The 19,075-nt window shown below is 48.3% G+C and overlaps 1 protein-coding gene across 1 annotated transcript in view; it reads right to left on the bottom strand.

The window, feature by feature from the left end:
• Positions 1-19,075, bottom strand: part of ACAP3 (ArfGAP with coiled-coil, ankyrin repeat and PH domains 3) — a 164,618-nt gene that overhangs the window by 90,263 nt on the left and 55,280 nt on the right. Inside the window, exons 2-4 of the mRNA XM_063145057.1 lie at positions 16,245-16,302; positions 10,642-10,761; positions 7,094-7,147 (exon numbers count right to left, since the gene is read on the bottom strand). Of these exons, the coding sequence (XP_063001127.1) occupies positions 7,094-7,147; positions 10,642-10,761; positions 16,245-16,302 (232 nt within the window). The remainder of the gene's footprint in view (positions 1-7,093; positions 7,148-10,641; positions 10,762-16,244; positions 16,303-19,075) is intronic.

Raw genomic sequence — 19,075 nt, 5'->3', positions numbered from 1 at the left:
GGTTCCTTGGAGGAAAAAAGGCAGGATATAAATGTAATAAATAAATAAATAAATAAATTTATCCTTTCCCCCCATCCTTGCATTAAGGGCTTCATCAAAATGTTGCCAAGTTTATTATCTTCCTTACAAAAAAGGGGGGATTGCAGCTGGACAAGAGGTGGATGTTCACCTCCCAGAGTTCATGTTTCTTTGCAATTACATTGAAAGGCCAAACCATGCCCGAGTGAACTTTGCAAGCCACTCTTTCCTCCTTTTCAACTCGTTCCAGAGTCCTCCGTACCCTGCTGGATGAGGGCCTGAAGGAAACTCTGCATAAAGCCTCCTGGCTCCCTCCATCTTTGTGCAGCAATGAGCCGGCATGCTCACCCACGTGTGAGAAAAAGGGCCGCAGAAGCAGAAAAGCCACTAAAAATAACTCCCTCCTTTGCCAGCCCCCCCCCCCCGCCCTCACACTCCCAGCAAAAAAGGGGGTGGAAAGAAAAGGATGTTTGAGTCAATCTGCAGACGTTCCCCAGAGATGTAGCATCACGCTTGAGAGTCCAAGGCCCTTGCTGTTCCACAAGCCCTCGGGAGTGAGTGTTGCAAGCAAAGACAGGGAGGAGGCAATAGATAGATGATAGACAGACAGATAAATGAGAGAAAGTGAGAGAGAGAGAGAGAGAGAGAGGGCAAAGGTAGGTAGATAGGCAGATAGCTGTGAGATAGAGAGAGATAAATAGAAGTTAGACAGGCAGATCAGAGATAGATGGATGATAGGCGGATAATTGATAGATAAATTAGATAGATTATAATAGACAGACGGATAAATGATAGACAGAGAGAGAGATAATAGGTACATAGGCAGATAACTGAGATAAACAGATAAATAGAAGAAAGATAGATAGATAGATAGATAGATAGATAGATAGATAGATAGAAGATAGATGATAGACAGAGAAAGAGAGAAAGGGCAAAGGTAGACAGGCAGACAGCTGTGAGATAGAAAGAGATAAATAGAAGTTAGACAGGAAGATTCCCACACTAGAGGCCTTCAAGAGGCAGCTGGACAACCTTCTGTCAGGGATGCTTTAGGGTGGATTCCTGCATTGAGCAGGGGGTTGGACTTGATGGCCTTGTAGGCCCCTTCCAACTCTGCTATTCTATGGTTCTATGATTCTATAAGAGATAGATCAGAAATAGATGGATGATAGGCGGATAATTGATAGATAGATAGATGATAATAGACAGACAGATAAATGTTAGACAGAGAGAGAGAGAGATAATAGGTACATAGGCAGCTGTGAGATAGATAAACAGATAAATAGAAGATAGATAGATAGATAGATAGATAGATAGATAGATAGATGATAGACAGAGAGAGAGGGCATATGTAGATAGGCAGACAGCTGTGAGATAGAGATAAATAGAAGTTAGACAAGCAGATAGATAAGAGATAGATGATAGACAGGTGGATAATTGATAGATAGAATAGTTAGATAGATTAAAATAGACAGACATAAATGATAGACATGATAGACTTACAGTCAAAGAGAGAGAGAGAGAGAGAGAGAATAGGTAGATAGACAAATAGCTGTGAGATAGAGATAAATAGAAAATAGCCAGACAAATAGATAATTGATAGATAAGAGATAGATCATGATAGACAGGTGGATAATTGATTGATAGATAGATGATAGACAGACAGATAAATGATAGAGAGATAATAGGCAGATAGATATTAGATAGACGCTCTCCCCTTTTCATTCTGTTCTATTATTATTATTATTATTATTATTATTATTATTATTATTTCACTCGTGGTGGCTTTTCTAGATGGACATCACAAATTTTGCCGAGTCATGCTGTCTTTTACCGATTGAGGAATTTCCTGACAATTGAGCACGTTTTTTGTGGGGCTGCTTTCGGGATGCGGGTGTGGATGTAATTTCGGTAGGCCCAGTTTCTGAAGGTTGTCTGTATAGTTTTTCGATGTGATGACATTGTGCTTATCTTTTTTTCATCAGTCACCATAAGGCGCACTGGATGTTGAAGGTTTGCAGGATATGAATATTAAAATCATAATAATGGGATTTAGAAATCATAACGTAAATGTACAGATGGACAAATCTGTCAAGTTTGCTTCCTCTCAGTTGCTCATATTTCCAATCTTAACTTCCTTTCCTCCCATATCAACATGGGTTGCAATTTTTTTTAAAAAAACGGGGGGACAGGGACTCACGAAAGCCATACACATTTTGTGTGGAATTCTGCTAATTTTTGCACGCAACTTGTTTTAATAGGCGCCTTTTTTGCAAACGATTTTCCCTAATAGAATACATTATTATTATTATTTATTTATTTATATAGCACCATCAATGTACATGGTACTGTTTGTACATACAGTTTGTACATTGTTTTCATTTACACTCTAAAGTCGGAATCCTATGCATGTTTAGACAGGAAAAATGTCCTACAACCCCAGGCATGCTAAACTTGCATAGGATTGCACCCTAATTTCACTAATCTGGGGAAGACGTCTCCTTATTATATACATTTCTCTATGCATTATTTTGTTCCGAGAACTGAATCGCAAAATTTGTAGGGAAGCGACCCCCTGAAGCCTGGTTGGAGAATGCTAGAAGCTGTAGGACTTTTTCTGTCTAAACATGCATACGGTTGCACCTTAATTTCACTAATTTAGGGAGGACTTTCCCCAACCGAATACATTTCTCTAGGCCTTGTTTTGTTCAGAGAACCCCATCGCAAATTTCGGAGGAGGGCGAATCCTGCCTCTCGATTCGCAGATTGGTTCGAGAAGCGGGTTCCGAAATCAATTTCGCCCCAGTACCTATGTAAATTATCCACGCTTTCTAGGAATGATGGGAGATGCATTCCAACACATCAGGAGGGCACCAGGTTGAGGAAACCAAGTTTACACATATAAACCCTCCTCTCCCTCAAAAAAAAAACCCCACTCCATTCCCACAAATGCCAGCCCACGTTCCAAGTATATTAAGTTTTGCTCCTCAGGATGAGACAGAAAAGCTTTCAAGACAAAACAACTTCAGGCCACGAGAGATGGATCTGCGCTTGTGTGTGTGACCCAGTTAACTTTATTTTTTCCACGCTGTCCCTGTCGCTCTTCATTAAAGGTGGTGTCTAGTTTTGGAATCCAAGCTAAATACGCCCAGATGTGGTTCCTTGGAAAGGATTCAAGGAATAGCTGCAAGGGATGGCAAGAAGGCTCAGAAGGGTTTCTTTTTTTAAAATAAAAATTATTTCTCATTTTCAGAGAAGCTTAGCAAGGGATGTTTGGGTTTTTTCCTGCCTTCACAGCACTACTTTAGTTGTAGTGTACCTGGTGGACAGTGTGGTGTAGCACGAAACATAGCAAAGCTATCTTATACTGGGTCAGATCCTTGACCCATCTAGCTCAGTACTGTCAACACTGACTGGAAGCACAACGGCTGCCAGATGGGGCCCAGTAAGCCTTTGAAATTGGCCCACCCTATCCCTCCTCTGCCCCACACCGGACTTCAAACTCAAGAGGTGGATATGGACCAGTATGCCTTTGAAACCGGCCCACCACCTCTCCACTGCCTGCCCCACCCTTCCTCTGCTCCGCCCCCTCCATCTCAGCAGCCTCACGCCACAGCCAGTCCCCCAGATGCTCTGACGTGCACGAATGGTGGTTTCTCACTACGCTTCTCCCCAGCACATAGAATCATAGAATCATAGAATAGTAGTGTTGGAAAGGGCCTAAAAGGCCATCGAGTCCAACCCCCCGCTCAGTGCAGGACTCCACCTTAAAGCATACCTGACAGTGGGTTGTCCAGCTGCCTCTTGAAGGCCTCTAGTGTGGGAGAGCCCACAACCTCCCTAGCTAACAGATTCCATTGTCATACTGCTCTAACAGTCAGGAAGTTTTTCCTGATGTCCAGCCGGAATTCGGCTTCCTGTCACTTGAGCCCATTATTCTGTGTCCTGCACTCTGAGATGATCAAGAAGAGATCCTGGCCCTCCTCTGTGTGACAACCTTTCAAGTATTTGAAGAGAGTGCTATTATGTCTTCCCTCAATCTTCTCTTCTCCAGGCTAAACAGGCCCAGTTCTTTCAGTCTCTCTTCATAGGGCTTTGTTTCCAGACCCCTGATCATTCTCGTTGCCCTCCTCTGAACACGCTCCACATGTGAACCTGGAGGCCCAACCATAGAGCAAGGTGGCTAGGATGGCGCAGCATTCTTCGGAAAGGCACTCTAGCAACTGCACTCCATGGTCAGGCAGACTAGCTCATGCGTGCGCTTGACAGTTTACTGCTTTGCCTTCTCTCTCTCTTTCTTCCTGCTTTTTAATTAACGCGCATGTGTGCAAATGGTCGGTGTTGTGAGAAAAAGGGTGAGAAAGAGCATGTGCAGTGTTTTTCTAACCCCATCCACCACTGTCTTTACCCTCACCCCATCTGCCTTGCTGAAAGTCTGTGTATTTCGTGTATAGAACTTAATGGGGAGCCGCTTAAAGCCATGTCCGCTCTTATCAGCAGAGAGCTCTCCTGGTTTCTGTTCAAGGAATCACAGACTTAGGGCATGTCTACACCAGGGGAGGGGAGGGGGAGGAACTCACGATATGGTGATTGTGAGATCCACCCCCCTCAGCCCACACGTGGCGCGCAGCGTCCCGGGAGGAAGGAGGTCATCGTACCCACCATTTTTTATATTTATTGAAGATGAGAGCACGAGCGCTCCAATGAAAAAGGGTTTTTTTTAAAAAAAAATGCTTTCCCCCTTCCGATGGGCACGGAGTTCCTGAAAAGCTTCGTACCCCATGCCCAGTTCCCGGCTCCTCACGTTTATTTGTGAGGAGCCGGGATGAAACCAGGGCGGCCGCCCATACCTCCTGTGGTCTCGGGACGGTCCCAAGACCGCAGGGAAAAACGGGCTAAAAGCCGTCTATAAGAAAAAGAAGCTTCTAGCTCTGGTGCTAAGAAACGTCAAAAGGAATTTATTTTTATTTTAAATATAAACATTTAACAATGTTTTTTTTAAAAAAAAACCAGCATTTTGATGGCTGATGGAGACAGAATGACCACAACTGCGGTTTTGTAAAAAAAAATCTCTAGAAGGTTTTACATTTATAATTACTACAAAAAGTAATTTATTTCGTTGTACAGCTCCTGACGAAGGATCTCCGGATCCGAAACGCTGAGGGTCATACAAGTTTGGCTGAAAGGTGGTGTTTGTTTTTTGAACTTTTTTAAATGTTTATATTTCGGATAAAAATAAAGGAATGTCTTTTGACATTTCTTTGCACCAGAGCTGGTAGTCTCTTTTTCTTATAGCCTTTTCGGGGTGCTTTTGCCCTCTTTTTCCTCAATGGTGTAGACATGCCCTTAGATTTCCCTTGTTACGCTGGGATATGAGCCTAAGACAAAAACCCCGAAACTGAAATTTACTCTTGCTCAAACCACCCCCCAACCCCATGAAGATTTTGGCGTGGACAAATTATGCATAGTGTGTAGAATGAGGATAGGGAGACATTTTTCTCCCTCTCAAAATACTAGAACCTGGAGTCGTCCCATGAAGCTGATGGGTGGGAGATCCAGGACAAATAAAAGGAAGGTCTTCTTCACACAGCACATAGTTAAACTATGGAACTCACTACCACAAGATGTAGTGAAGGCCACCAATTTGGATGGCTTTAAAAGGGGGTTGGATCAATTCCTGGAGGAGAAGGCTATCCATGGCTATTAGCCCTGATGGCTATGTCCTACCTCCAGTATCAGAGGCAGTAAGCCGATCTACACCAGTTGCTGGGGAACATGGGTGGGAGGGTGCTGTCGTACTCATATCCTGCTTGGGGTGTGTGAACAGAGTGCTGGACGATCCAGCAGGGCTCTTCTGATGTTCTGATGATATTTTCCAGTTGTGCGCGAACCGCTCATGAATCAATGTGAAAGAGGCCCCTGGAAAACTGAGACCGGGTGCCTCTTTTCCCCTTCACCTCTTGAACGCCATTTGGGAGGAAATTATTCTAGCCTTTCCTTCTGGATCTTGATTTTATGGCCCTGAGGATTTGACCAACTCCCAAGCTTTCTCGGCTGCGATTGATTTAAGGAACGTCAAAGCAAGGACGAGAAGTGCAGGCCCGCACCAACCCTGACCTGCCACCACTGGGAGCAAAGTCTTTCTTTCCTGTTACCGCCCCGAAGAGAATTATATCTGTTCTGAGCCATCCACTCCCCTCTGTCTGGCATTCAGCTACAGACTAGATTCCTGGCCAGCTTAAGCACGAAGTCAGCAGTTTCTACAAAATACTGATGGAGCCTCCGCCCCTACAGATGGACGGGTGACAACATAACTGTATTTAAGGGTTCAAAATGCGTTATTTTAGGCAGTTCACTGGGACTGGCCAACATGATCATATGATGCCAGTATTTCTGCCTCTGCGTTGGCTGCCAGTCTGTTCCTAGGCCCAAGTCAAAGTGCTGGTTTTGACCTTTAAAGCCCTACGCAATTTGCAGCCAAGTTATAGAATCATAGAATTATGGGTCCACGAGGGTCATCTAGTCTAACCCTCTGCAATGTGCAGGAAAACCAGAGAAACCATCCGGGAGAGGGGCCTCTTCTTAAAAAACCTTCTGAGATGGAGAACCCACAACCATCATAGATAGACTGTTCCACTGTTGTAAAAATCTTACCACCGGGAAGTTTTTCCTTATATTTCATCGGAATCTAGGTAGCTGTACCTTATACCCATTACCTGAAGTGACTCCTCCTCCCATATTATCTACCTGCCCAGATATTAAGGTCATCTTCAGAGGCCTTCTTTCTAGTGTCCCCCACCGAGCAGGTGACTATAAGAGAAGGTCTCCTTAGTGGTGGCACCTGTATCTGAAATGTCCTCTCCAGAGAGGCTCTCCTGGTACCTACGCCGTGCTCTTTTTGAAAAACCTTGTTCTACGACCAAGCATTTGAACCCAAACAGGAACCGGGCATGAGACGGCATTCGGGGCCTCCTAAAGATCTCAAACATTCCCCATCCAAGTGAGATTTAATAACATTTGAGTAATGCCATAAGTAAATGGCACAGCAAGACATTTCTGGGAGGCTGTGGCTTACCATGTGATAGTTGACCATCTCCTGCAGGCTGTCTCCAAACTTGTCCAGGCATTCCTGCAGGAGGGAGAGAAGCAAGGAGTGAGTAGCAATTTAAAAAAGCGCCTGGGAGGGAGAAGCTGTTGGGACTATTTCATAGAATCATAGAATCATAGAATAGCAGAGTTGGAAGGGGCCTATAAGGCCATCAAGTCTAACCCCCTGCTTAATGCAGGAATCCACCTTAAAGCATCCCTGACAGATGGTTGTCCAGCTTCCTTTTGAAGGCCTCTAGTGTGGGAGAGCCCACCACCTTCCCAGGCAATTGATTCCATTGTTGTACTGCTCTAACAGTCAGGAAGTTTTTCCTGATGTCCAGCCGGAATCTGGCTTCCTGTCACTTGAGCCCGTTATTCCGTGTCCTGCACTCTGGGAGGATCAAGGATCGTCTTATAAGACGAGGATCGTCTTATATCAAGTCAGATCCTTGGGTCCATTTCTTAAAGGATCCTTGGTCCATTTCTTAAAGGAAACTGACACCAACCCAGCGGGGTTTTTGGGGAGGTGCAGTTCTGAATTCAACCACTCCCTCCCTTCCTCACAGTCCTTTTGATCACTCTCCCAAAGGTGCCGCCTCCGCTCCCGCCCAGCTCTTTCCCGCGACGGCTTCTCCTCCCCTTCCCAAATAACGGATGCTCGCTGACCTACTTCGGCTGCATCGCCTCGGCTTTCCGGCTTTACAGAAAACAACGCGATTCCTTGAGGCATCAAACTCCTCAGATATTTTTAGCTTAGCGAGGGTGTGCGTGTGGCTTTGACAGGAGTTATCAGATCCAAATACATATATATTTTTTTAAAAATATATTCATTTGGGGGCTTCTTTGCAAAAATCCAAAGAATATCAGAACATCAGAAGAGCCCTGCTGGATCAGACCAACGGTCCAACCAGCTGTGGACCAGGGAACCGCAAGCACGACACGGGTGCAACAGAACTCTCCCACCCATGTTCCCCAGTGTATACAGGCTTACTGCCTCCGATACTGGAGGTGGCACATAACCATCAGGGCTAGTAGCCATGGATGGCCTTCTCCTCCGGGAATTTATCCAACCCCCTTTTAAAGCCATCCAAACGGGTGGCCGTCACCACATCTTGTGGCAGTGAGTTCCATTGTTTAACTCTGCGCTGTGTGAAGAAGCCCTTCCTTTTATTTGTCCTGCCAAACAGCTTTATGGGATGATGACTCCTTTGGGTGCTAGTATTATTTTATTTATTTATTTTACAATATTGACATACCGCTCCCCATTCAAAATTTCAGCGCGGCGTACAAGATAAAACAAAATAAAAACAGAATAATAAACACTTTAAAATAGATTTTAAAAGAAGCAACATGTACAGTGAACCGTGGCTGGTCATTAAGGAAAGGCTTCCTGGAATAACGACGTTTTCAGGGGGCGCCGAAAGGAATGCTAAGTTGACCTCCAGAGGCAGGGAGTTCCACAGGAGGGGGGGCCACCACGCTGAAGGCTCTTCCCCTGGTGGGCTCCAATCGGAGGATGGGTCTATGTGGAACCACCAGGAGCAGACCCTTATGGGAGAAGGAGAAAAATATCTCCCTATCCACATTCTCCACACATGCACAATTTGGTACTGTAGATTGGTATTTATTTATTTATTTATTTATTAGATTTCTATACCGCCCAATAGCCGGAGCTCTCTGGGCGGTTCACAAAAATTAAAACCATTCATAGTATAAAACAACAGTATAAAACCATAACATAAAATACAATATAAAAGCTCAACCAGATAAAAACAGCAGCAATGCAAAATTACAAATTTAAAACACCATGTTAAAGTGTATTTATAGACTGTTAAAATGTTGGGAGAATAAAAAGGTCTTCACCTGGCATCTGAAAGCATATAATGTAGGTGCCAAGCGAACCTCCTTAGGGAGCGCATTCCACAGCCGGGGTGCCACAGCAGAGAAGGCCCTGCTCCTGGTAGCCACCTGCCTCACTTCCTTTGGTACAGGGTCCGTCCACCTCCACAATTTCAGGAAGAACAATTTTGCATTGTGGGTCCCTGGCCGACAGCTGGTTGACCGCTGCATGAACAAAGTGCTGGACTAGATGGACCCTTGGTCTGATCCAGCAGGGCTCTTACATTGATATGTCAGTGTTTGTCTCTTTATTTACATCTTTTCAGCGTCCCTCTGAATGTTAGGAACATAGAAGGAGGCCTTATAATGACCCTTGGTCTACCTAGCCCAATACTGTTGACACGGACTGGCAGCAGCAGGTCTCGGGCACGATTTGTTCCCTGTCCTACCTGGAGAAGCCGGGGATCGAACCGGCTTCTGCATACAAAGCACTCCTTGAGCTACCAGTGCAATGATAATTATTAAAATGGCTCTGCTTGGGCCAATGGCGTTGGGCTCACATGTTCGACACGTGGCCTCTCAACCAATAGGAGGCTGTCAGAGGTAAAGGAAGCAGCAGTCAGCCGATCATCCACCGTGCCAAGATCTCTATCATGCAATTACAGGGAGAAGAAAAGGGGCAGCCAGTGTGGCGTAGTGGCTAGAGGGTTGGACTGGGAGTCCGGAGATCCGGGTTCTAGTCCCCGCTCAGCCATGGAAACCCACTGGGTGACTTTGGGCCAGTCGCAGACTCTCAGCCCAACCTACCTCACAGGGTTGTTGTTGTGGGGATAAAATGGAGAGGAGGGTTATGTACCCCACCTTGCGTTCCTTGCAGGAAGAAAAAATGGGAAATAAATGTAATAAATGAATAAAAGAAAGAAATAATAAATCTACCGGAATTGGAGCCACCAGCCTCCACTGGTGGACTACATCAGCCATCATCCCCAGCAAACACTGAAGTAGATATTAAACAATGCAAACTGCCAAACTGAAGGAGACAGTGTGATGTAGCAGTTAGAGTGTTGGACTGGGAGTCGGGAGATCCGGGTTCTAGTCCCCACTCGGCCACGGAAACCCACTGGGTGACCTTGGGCCAGTCACAGGCTCTCAGCCCAGCCTACCTCACAGGGTTGTTGTTGTTGTTGTGAGGATAAAATGGAGAGGACGCGGATGATTATGTACCCCACCTTGCATTCCTTGCAGGAAGAAACAGTGGGAGATAAATGTAATAAATGAATAAAATAAATAAATTTTGCAGGCGCCCAACCGGGAGTCCAAATGACTCCCATCCACCCCCAGTCCCAGTTGGGTGTCCAGACAAGTCCCCAACAGCTGTCCGCCCCTCCACTGCGTGCTCCACACAACGTAATTCACCACCACTAATTAGTTAATGCACATTCGTGGCCTACTGGTGGAAATCCACCCTGAAAGTGAAACACTGGTCCACAATTCCATACGCATCCATGAGAAGCGGCCTCCTCTTTCGCCCTCATCTTTGGTGATGCCTTTCCTCCTTTCCGAAGACGTGGAAGTTCGCCACCCCCATGCAGAGAGGCCATATCACACCTCCGAAGTACGGCTAGGCACTCTGCATGCACTCAAGAGAGTTCTTGAGCGCCTGCTTTTTGGTGGGACTCCACGCCACTCACTCACCGAGATCATTTCGTCCTTCTTGCATTGCTGCGATAGGTCCCGGACGCCGCCCACAAAGTGTTTGTTTGTGATGATATAGGCCTTCCCGGCATCGATCATATTGCTGCATAGTTTCACCAGCTGAAAAGGAACGAAGACGGGGTTACAGCAAGAGCATTTCTCCAGTTAAGTTCCATTTCTTCAAGACTGAAACAGTAGAGAGAGACAGACCAGAGCCAAGGAAGAACAGAACAGAAGGAAGGAGCAGAAAGATGCAGCTTGAAGAAGCCTAGGTGAAGCCTAGGGTAAAAGAACTTTCATTTTTGTAACTTTCCTTTTCTTTTCATGCCTCTTGTACCACTCAGCTCGATTGAGTAAACAGCTTTAGTTGCAAGTTCCTTGGTTTTACTTTACTAGTAAACTGTTGTGTTAAACGCATCCATGAGAAGAGGCCTCCTCTTTCACCCTCATCTTTGGTGATGCCTTTCCTCCTTTCCGAAGACGTGGAAGTTTGCCACCCCCATGCACCCCATGCACCTCTTGCTATTTACTGTTTTACTCTGTACAGCACCATGTACATTGATGGTGCTATATAAATAAATAATAATAATAATAATAATAATAATAATAATAATAATAATAATAAACCTAAAACGTCTGGAGTGTCACTCACCTTGTGTACAGTCTAAACCCCACATTACAGGGAAGGGTAAATTTTTATTTATTTATTTATTTTATTTATTACATTTTTATACCGCCCAATAGCCGAAGCTCTCTGGGCGGTTCAAAGAAGGAACGGGGATTCTTAAGGAGGCAGAGAGTCACTCAGGGGGACCAGGGCATAGAAGGAACCCTGACAGCATGAAAAAAGGAATACATTTGGAAAGCTACATGTGGAAATCCACACAGATTTTCCTGCCGGGGGGGGGGGGGGGAGAAGCAAAGCTTCAAGTCGAGATGGAATTCGGAAAAATTCACCAAGATCGGGTTTTGCTGACCGCTAGAGGGAGATCATTTGGACACAGCTGCACCAGGCTAATTTATTTATTATTGCATTTATATCCCGCCTTTTTTCCTCCAAGGAACCCAAAACAGCATACATAATCCTCCTCCTCCTCTCTCTTTTAACCTCACAACAAGCCTGTGATGTAGGCTGGCCTGAACGTCTGTGACTGGCCCAAAGTCATCCAGTAAGCTTCCATGGCCGAGCGGGGACTAGAACCTGGATTTCCCGACTCCCAGTCCAACACTTTAGCCACTACACCACACCGGGTTATCAGATTTACTCCCACCAATGAGAGCCAGGTGCGAAACACATTCCAAGGATGGATGGGTCTTGACAGCAAGTGTGGTGTAGTGGTTAGAGTGCTGGATTGGGACTCTGGATACCTGGTTTCGAGTCCCCGTTCAGCCATGAAGCTTCAAATAAAAAGCAAAGTGGAGCCATCAAGCCTGAAGTCAACACTTCCAGACTCCTTAGCAAGTCTGGAAGTGTTGACTTCAGGCTTGATGGCTCCACTTTGCTTTTTATTTGAAGCTTCATGGAACAGGGGTGTCAAAACGGGGGCTGAATTCAGTTTCAGAGAAGGTCCTGTGGGACACCTTCCAGCAGTGGGCGAAGCCAAAGGCAAAACGAGGTAGGGCTGAAGGCAAAGGTTTAAGGCCAAAATAACCCAAAACAACCGCGTATATTTGAGCTTAAAGCTTTGGCCCCATTCAGAAGACACCTTCAACCATGGCTTTAACCATGGTGGTTAACCTAGGCCACAGCTAGACTTAAGGTTTATCCTGGGATCATCCAGGGTTCGCCCCTGCCTGAGCACTGGATCCCCTGTGTGTCACCTAGATGAACTAGTTTGACCTCTGGACGATCCAGGGATAAACCTTAGGTCTAGCTATGGCCCTAGAAAGCTGGGCTGTGTTCAGAAGACACGTTAAACCATGGCTTTAGCCATGGTGAATAAAGCAAAAAAAACTTATTTGCCATGGTTAAAGCCATGGTTGAAGGTGTCTTCTGAACACTGGCTGGCTTTCTGGCTTAACCAACGTGATTAAAGCCGTGGTTGAAGGTGTCTTCTGAACACTGGCTGGCTTTCTGGCTTAACCACCATGGTTAAAGCCATGGTTGAAGGTGTCTTCTGAACACGGCCTGGCTTTCTGGCTTAACCACCATGGTTAAAGCCGTGGTTGAAGGTGTCTTCTGAACACGGCCTGGCTTTCTGGCTTAACCACTATGGTTAAAGCCATGGTTGAAGGTGTCTTCTGAACATGGCCTGGCTTTCTGCCATAACCACTATGGTTAAAGCCATGGTTGAAGGTGTCTTCTGAACACGGCCTGGCTTTCTGCCATAACCACTATGGTTAAAGCCATGGTTGAAGGTGTCTTCTGAACACGGCCTGGCTTTCTGCCATAACCACTATGGTTCAAGCCATGGTTGAAGGTGTCTTCTGAACAGGGCCACTGAAGGCAAGCAGTCGGCCTGACGCAGGAGGAAGGAGGAACAGCAGAAGTGATATTAGTCTCACATCTGTTCCTGCGGAAGTTGAGCTGTAAAATTGGGAAAAGGGAAAGCAGACCCCCATGAGGTCAAAGAGGCGTGCCCAAGGCCGCCGAGTCCGGATCAGTCAGAGTTGGCACGGAAGGATATCCGGACCGGGCCCCGCGTCTCATCTTGCCTGCCTTCCCGTCCTCGGCCAGGGGAAAATTTGATGCTGGCAAAACTCCTTTGCGCTGTTGCATCTGATTCCAGGGGAAGGAAAGCAAACAGATGCAGCTCCCGGTCACATCTGGCACCCAGATGGACACCAGCGGTGCTTGGAGCGAGCCACTGGAAAGGAAAGGAAAGGAAGGGAATGCTCGCTCTGCAACGTGGCAGTTTCTGCTGTGCAGTTTCATCTTCACAGTCAGCGAATCTAGCTGTAGGTTATTTGCTGGGAGTTTTGGAGGGAGGGGGGAGGAGAGAAGCGTGCATATGGGCGGGGGGTGTCCCTAAAATGTTATTAGAAACCTAGCTGATGGTTAGGAAATCCATGTGCAACATCCAAGGCTGAGGCCAGCTGGGCGTGTAACGTTCGGAGGAATGATCCACGGCCCCGCTAGCGCATAGAAGCCGCGCAGCATGACCTCAAGCAAGTCTACTCAAAAGCAAGTGCCAAAGGTTTCAGCGGAACTCGGGGACGGGAGACTCGGCAAGGGCCGAGTGCATTCGGATCCTCCGATTTTCACTTCCGAGAGCGAGTCGTCTCCGTTCCGTTCTCCAACGGGAGCTGCCATCACCCCGAACCGAAGAAGTGTGCATTTCGGTACGTCTTGTAAAAAGTGCGCATGCAAGAAGCACACTTCTCCTCCATAGACCAAAGTGCAAAAACACGTGTGTTTTTTTTTAAAAAAAAAACCTGTTCGGGAACTTGCAAGCTTTTCTGGAACATGAGACGCCCGTTCGTGTCCGGGGCTCCGAACGGGCGAATTCTAAATAAAAACGTATCCGGACTTAATTGTCCTGCATCCTTCCTTACAGACTTGTAAGAATGTGTTGGGCTACTGCCTCAGGCTGGAATCCCAGGCACACTTACTTGTGAGTAAACTAAGTGGGGCTTACTTCTGAGCAGGGTGCTCTTGTGTCCTATTTTACAGTTCTCTATTTGAAGAGCTATCAAAGGAGAGTAGACAGAGCAGATGGCCCACCGCTGGGGGATGCTGCAGGATCCGTGCAGAGGCTGACGTTCTTTGAGCTTTAGTCAGCTCAGCCCCTGGGACTTGCTTTCCCATGAACTTGCCCGACACAGTTAAACTATGGAACTCACTACCACCAGATGTAGAGATGACCACCAATTTGGATGGCTTTAAAAGGGGGTTGGATCAATTCCTGGAGGAGAAGGCTATCCATGGCTACTAGCCCTGATGGTTGTGTGCTATCTCCAGTATTTGAGGCAGTAAACCTGTGTGTACCAGTTGCTGGGGAACATGGGTGGGAGGGTGCTGTTGCACCATGTGCTACTTGTTCATCCCTGGCCGATGGCTGGTCGGCCACTGTGTGAACAGAGTGCTGAATTAGATGGGATCTCTCCCACACTAGAGGCATTCAAGGTGCTAACCGGGGATGATGGGTATGGAGAAATTATGCATGGTATGAAGAATGTGGTAGGGAGACATTTTCCTCCCTCTCTCAAAATACTAGAACAAAGTGGGGTCATCCCGTGAAGTTGATTGGTGCTCCAGGACAAACAAAAGGAAGGACTTCTTCACACAGTGCACAGTTAAACTATGGAACTCACTACCACAAGATATAGTGATGGGCACCCATTTGGATGGCTTTAAAAGGGGGTTGGATAAATTCCTGGAGGAGAAGGCTATCCATGGCTACTAGCCCTGATGGCTGTGTGCTACCTCCAGTATTCGAGGCAGTAAGCCTGCATGCACCAGTTGCTGGGGAACATGGGCGGGAGGGTGCTGTTGCACCATCTCCTGCCTTGTTGGCCCCTGGTTGCTTTCAATATCAAAGCAACATCATTTGTGGCGGGTTGGCTTCTGTGTGAACAGAGTGCTGGACTAGATGGACTCTTGGTCTGATCCAGCAGGGCACTTCTGATGTTCTTATGATCTGCTTCGACTTGGGCCAGCTCATGGATTTCCAGGGACTTTTTAAATCCGTGTAAAAGCGATTTGTGCAAATCACACCTGTCATTTGCGCAAAACGCGGCGAAGATTTTATGTCGCTCGTGCAAATGGCAGCTGTAATTTGGCTGGGAGCCACCCACCCCTGAAAAAGTTCCCGAATTTCGGGAACAAACACACATCCCCAACTCGGTTCACAAATAAGAGCTGAGTTTGGGGTGCTGCAAAAATTCGGCGGGCCCGAAATGGGCCAGATTTCCCAGCCATGGTCCCCCCCCCCTCCACACAGCTGGTTACTGTCTTCCACACTACAGTGAGATGCATCACGTGTCTCTTTAGATTATATTATTTTTTAATCTGTGCATACATTCGCGCATGCATATTGTATGCAAATCTGAGCCCTCTCCCTCTTTGGTGATGAGGAAGTGGCCACCTGAACAGGCTTATGTTTTACGTTCCACGTCTCTGCAAAGATGGCTCCAGTTTTGAGGTCCCATTCCCCCCCTTCCTCCAACAAAGCATCTTCTGCTGGGACCTATCGAAAGCGGCTTCCAGATTTGAGGTGAACCTGGGCAAAGCGCTCTTTGGTGAGGCCTCCTCCTCTGTCAACGGGCCCCCGTGGGCTTACATGGCTATGTAGCACTCCAAAAAGAGCTGGGCGGCTGGTTCTCACCACCCTTGTAGGCATCTGGTGTGGCCCCTGCTAGGACAATGGAGCCCTGGCAACTGCCCAATTATGCCGGATGCTGGTGCTCCCTCTGACATTACTATCTTCCCCGGCAGGCTTACGTGCTGACTACTAGTGGTGGCCAGCCTTCCATTTTAATTACCCATGATGCTTCCGACTCTTGGGCATTGTCATTCCAGAGGATTGTGGGCAACGTACGTGTTTCGGACTCCAACTCCCGTCAGCCCTGGACAGCACTGCCAACATTTAGGAATGCTGGGAGTTGTAGCCCCACCCGGAGGTCGCCTCAATTCTCTCCGCATGCAAGCGTCCAGAGCTTACCTTTTCGAGCTTGGCTTCAATCTCCACGACATCCGTTTCCACCTCATCGATGGTCGCCCTATGAGAGAAGAAAAGATGGAGATACTCTGATGACACCGCATGGGATGATCCACTTGTCAGGTGCTCAGACCTCAGGGCAGACTGGATGCAGGCAGGGTATATAGACAGTGGTGTAGTGGAACCGGGGCCCTCAGGGTCGAAGCACCAGGACTTTTTGATTAGCAGGGATGCTGAGAACATCTGCCACCTTGCTCAGCCTTCCCCATTCCCTCTGAGCGTGGCAGCGATCTTCACCACAGCTCTACGGAAATGGGTCTTCCCGGCACCGACATTCTGGTGTGAGTTATTCCTCTTGTGACGCAAAGTCTTTCCGGGCGTGAATGAGCAATTAAGACCCACTCGCTTGACAGGACTCCGGCCCTCCGGACGGAGGTGAACGCTGCTAGAACGGGTTTTGTTCACTTCCGGATCAAATGCTTCTCTTTCGTGCTGGGGAAATAAATGCCTGGAAAAAGAGCTGGTGGCCTTGACGAAAACCATGGCGTATTTCCTATGTTGCGTAAAAGGCCCCATTTACGCAAAATGAAAGATGTGAAAGGAGCGGCAGTGATCTGGGTCTAGGAGGGGGTGGACGCTGGGAAGCCCCTCAGACTCCCAGACCCAGAAGGGAACCCGCAACCAGGGCCGGTGCTACCACGGAGGCCACTCAGGAGGCCGCCTAGAGCGCCAGGGTAAGGGGGGCGCCGAACCCGGAAGCCGCTCTCCCACAACGGCTCTGAGAGGGCGGCTTCTGGGCGCGCCATTCCGAAGCCGCCTGCCCGCCCCTGCGTCCTGGCTTCGCTTCGGCTGGGCGCCCACCCAGCTGAAGTGAAGCCACACCCGCCCCCACCCATCCCAGCGTCCTGGCTTCGCTTCGGCTGGGCGCCCACCCAGCCAAAGTGAAGCCACACCCGCCCCCACCCATCCCAGCGTCCTGGCTTCGCTTCGGCTGGGCGCCCACCCAGCCGAAGTGAAGCCACGCCTGCCCCCCACCCCCATCCCAGCGTCCTGGCTTTGCTTCGGCTGGGTGGGCGCCCAGCCGAAGCGAAGCCAGAACGCTGGGGTGGGGGGACAGGCGGGCGGCTTCGGAATGGCCCACCCGGACGTCGCTCTCCCAGAGCGGCTTCCGGCCGGGTGCGCCGTTCCGAAGCCGCCCACCCCCACCCCAGCATCCTGGCTTCGCTTCGGCTGGGCGGACGCGATGGCGCCCGGCGCCCAGGTATGCTGGGGTGGGGGTGGGTGGGTGAAAGCAGCTCACCTGCCTAGGGCACAAAATATTCTGGCACCGGCCCTGCCCGCAACATCCCTAAACTCAAGGCCATGGAGGGCACATGCTGCCCACTCTTGTTGTAGGAGACAGGTTGATTGAACGCCAATAGTCTGGCAAGACCGGCCAAATTCTCCCCTCAATGGACAATGGCTTTGACATCCTACTTCCTTTTAACTTTTGAATGCCATCTTTAAAAAAAAAAAACCATTAAAAGAAAACTGCCCATGTAGCCCGTTTCACGACTCCAGTGCACAATTTGCACACTGGATTGATTCTGCTGCCGCATAAGATGATTAATACGCAGGCATGGAACTGACCACTCACACCAGTTGTCGAATGCGTACCGAGGTCGCCAATTCCCCCCCCCCCGCTGTGCGCAAGTTTCAACCAAAAGCGAACGCCCAGAGTGAGCAGGAAAGCAACGCCAGCTACACAAGACCTGGGCTCCCAATTTTGAAAGCCATGGAATCCTAGACTTAGCAGGGGCCTCGGAGGTCATCTGGTCTACCCCCTGCTCGGTACAGGATCTGCAGTGCAAAATGTAACTAGTGTCCTGACAGATGGCGGCCAGCCTCTTCTTAAATCAGTAGAGGCCGGTGGCTCAGAAATCAGTGGGGCGGTGAATCCGCTCCGGGTTTATTTATTTATTTTTGCATTTATATCCTGCCTTTTTTCCTGCAAGGAACCCAAGGCGGCGTACATAATCCTCCTCCTCTCCATTTTATCCTCACAACAACAACCCTGTGAGGTGGGTCGGGCCGAGAGTCTGTGACTGTCCCAAAGTCCCCCGGTGGCATTCCATGGCCGAGTGGGGACTAGAACCCGGATCTCCCGACTCCTAGTCTGACCCTTTAGCCACTACACCACACGGTGTACACCACACTGGTTCGCCGGACACGGCACCAGTCAGAACTCTAAAAGGTGTGGAAATGTGAAAGAATATTGTTTGCTTGCTGCCACTCTTGCTGGTAGAGGGATTCTGCCGGACACCGAATCCTAACCCACCCCGGCATCCTCATTTCTGAGTGAGGCCTCCGCAGCGCGGTTTCCAGGCCTGCTTTCCCTCCATTCGGGAGGCATGTCTTAAAAAATAATATTTTTGAGCAAAGGCCAACAGGCCATCCCCACACATGTACATGCACATTCCAGTCAGCTTTGAAGAGAACATGGCATTCCAAGGCCAAGGCCTTGTGGCCTAAAATCCACTCAACTCTGGAAGGACAGAAGAGCCCGAAATAAGAGGGTCTTCCCAGGAGCTCATTCCTGTGGTAAAGGCGGACAATGGTTCCTTTAAACCAGCACCTGGAAGTGTGGCAAACCAAGGAGCCATCTTGTCCGGCCTGAGCAGCCCGGCCAAATTCTCGGTGGCTTACAGCTCTTCGGCTTGTGGTTTGGGCTGCAAAGCGAGGGGTAGAGGAGGCCTGTGAAATGTCCAGGCTTTGGGGTTTTAAGCATTCCGACACCAAACTATTTCCCTCCCCTCCATTCCAGATGCTGGGTTTTCCCTCAAGGTCCTTTCTTT

Source organism: Elgaria multicarinata, chromosome 20, assembly GCF_023053635.1.
Source record: "Elgaria multicarinata webbii isolate HBS135686 ecotype San Diego chromosome 20, rElgMul1.1.pri, whole genome shotgun sequence".
Classification (NCBI taxonomy): domain Eukaryota; kingdom Metazoa; phylum Chordata; class Lepidosauria; order Squamata; family Anguidae; genus Elgaria; species Elgaria multicarinata.
The sequence above is the reverse complement of the archived record's forward strand: the minus strand, read 5'-3'. Positions and strand labels throughout refer to the sequence as shown.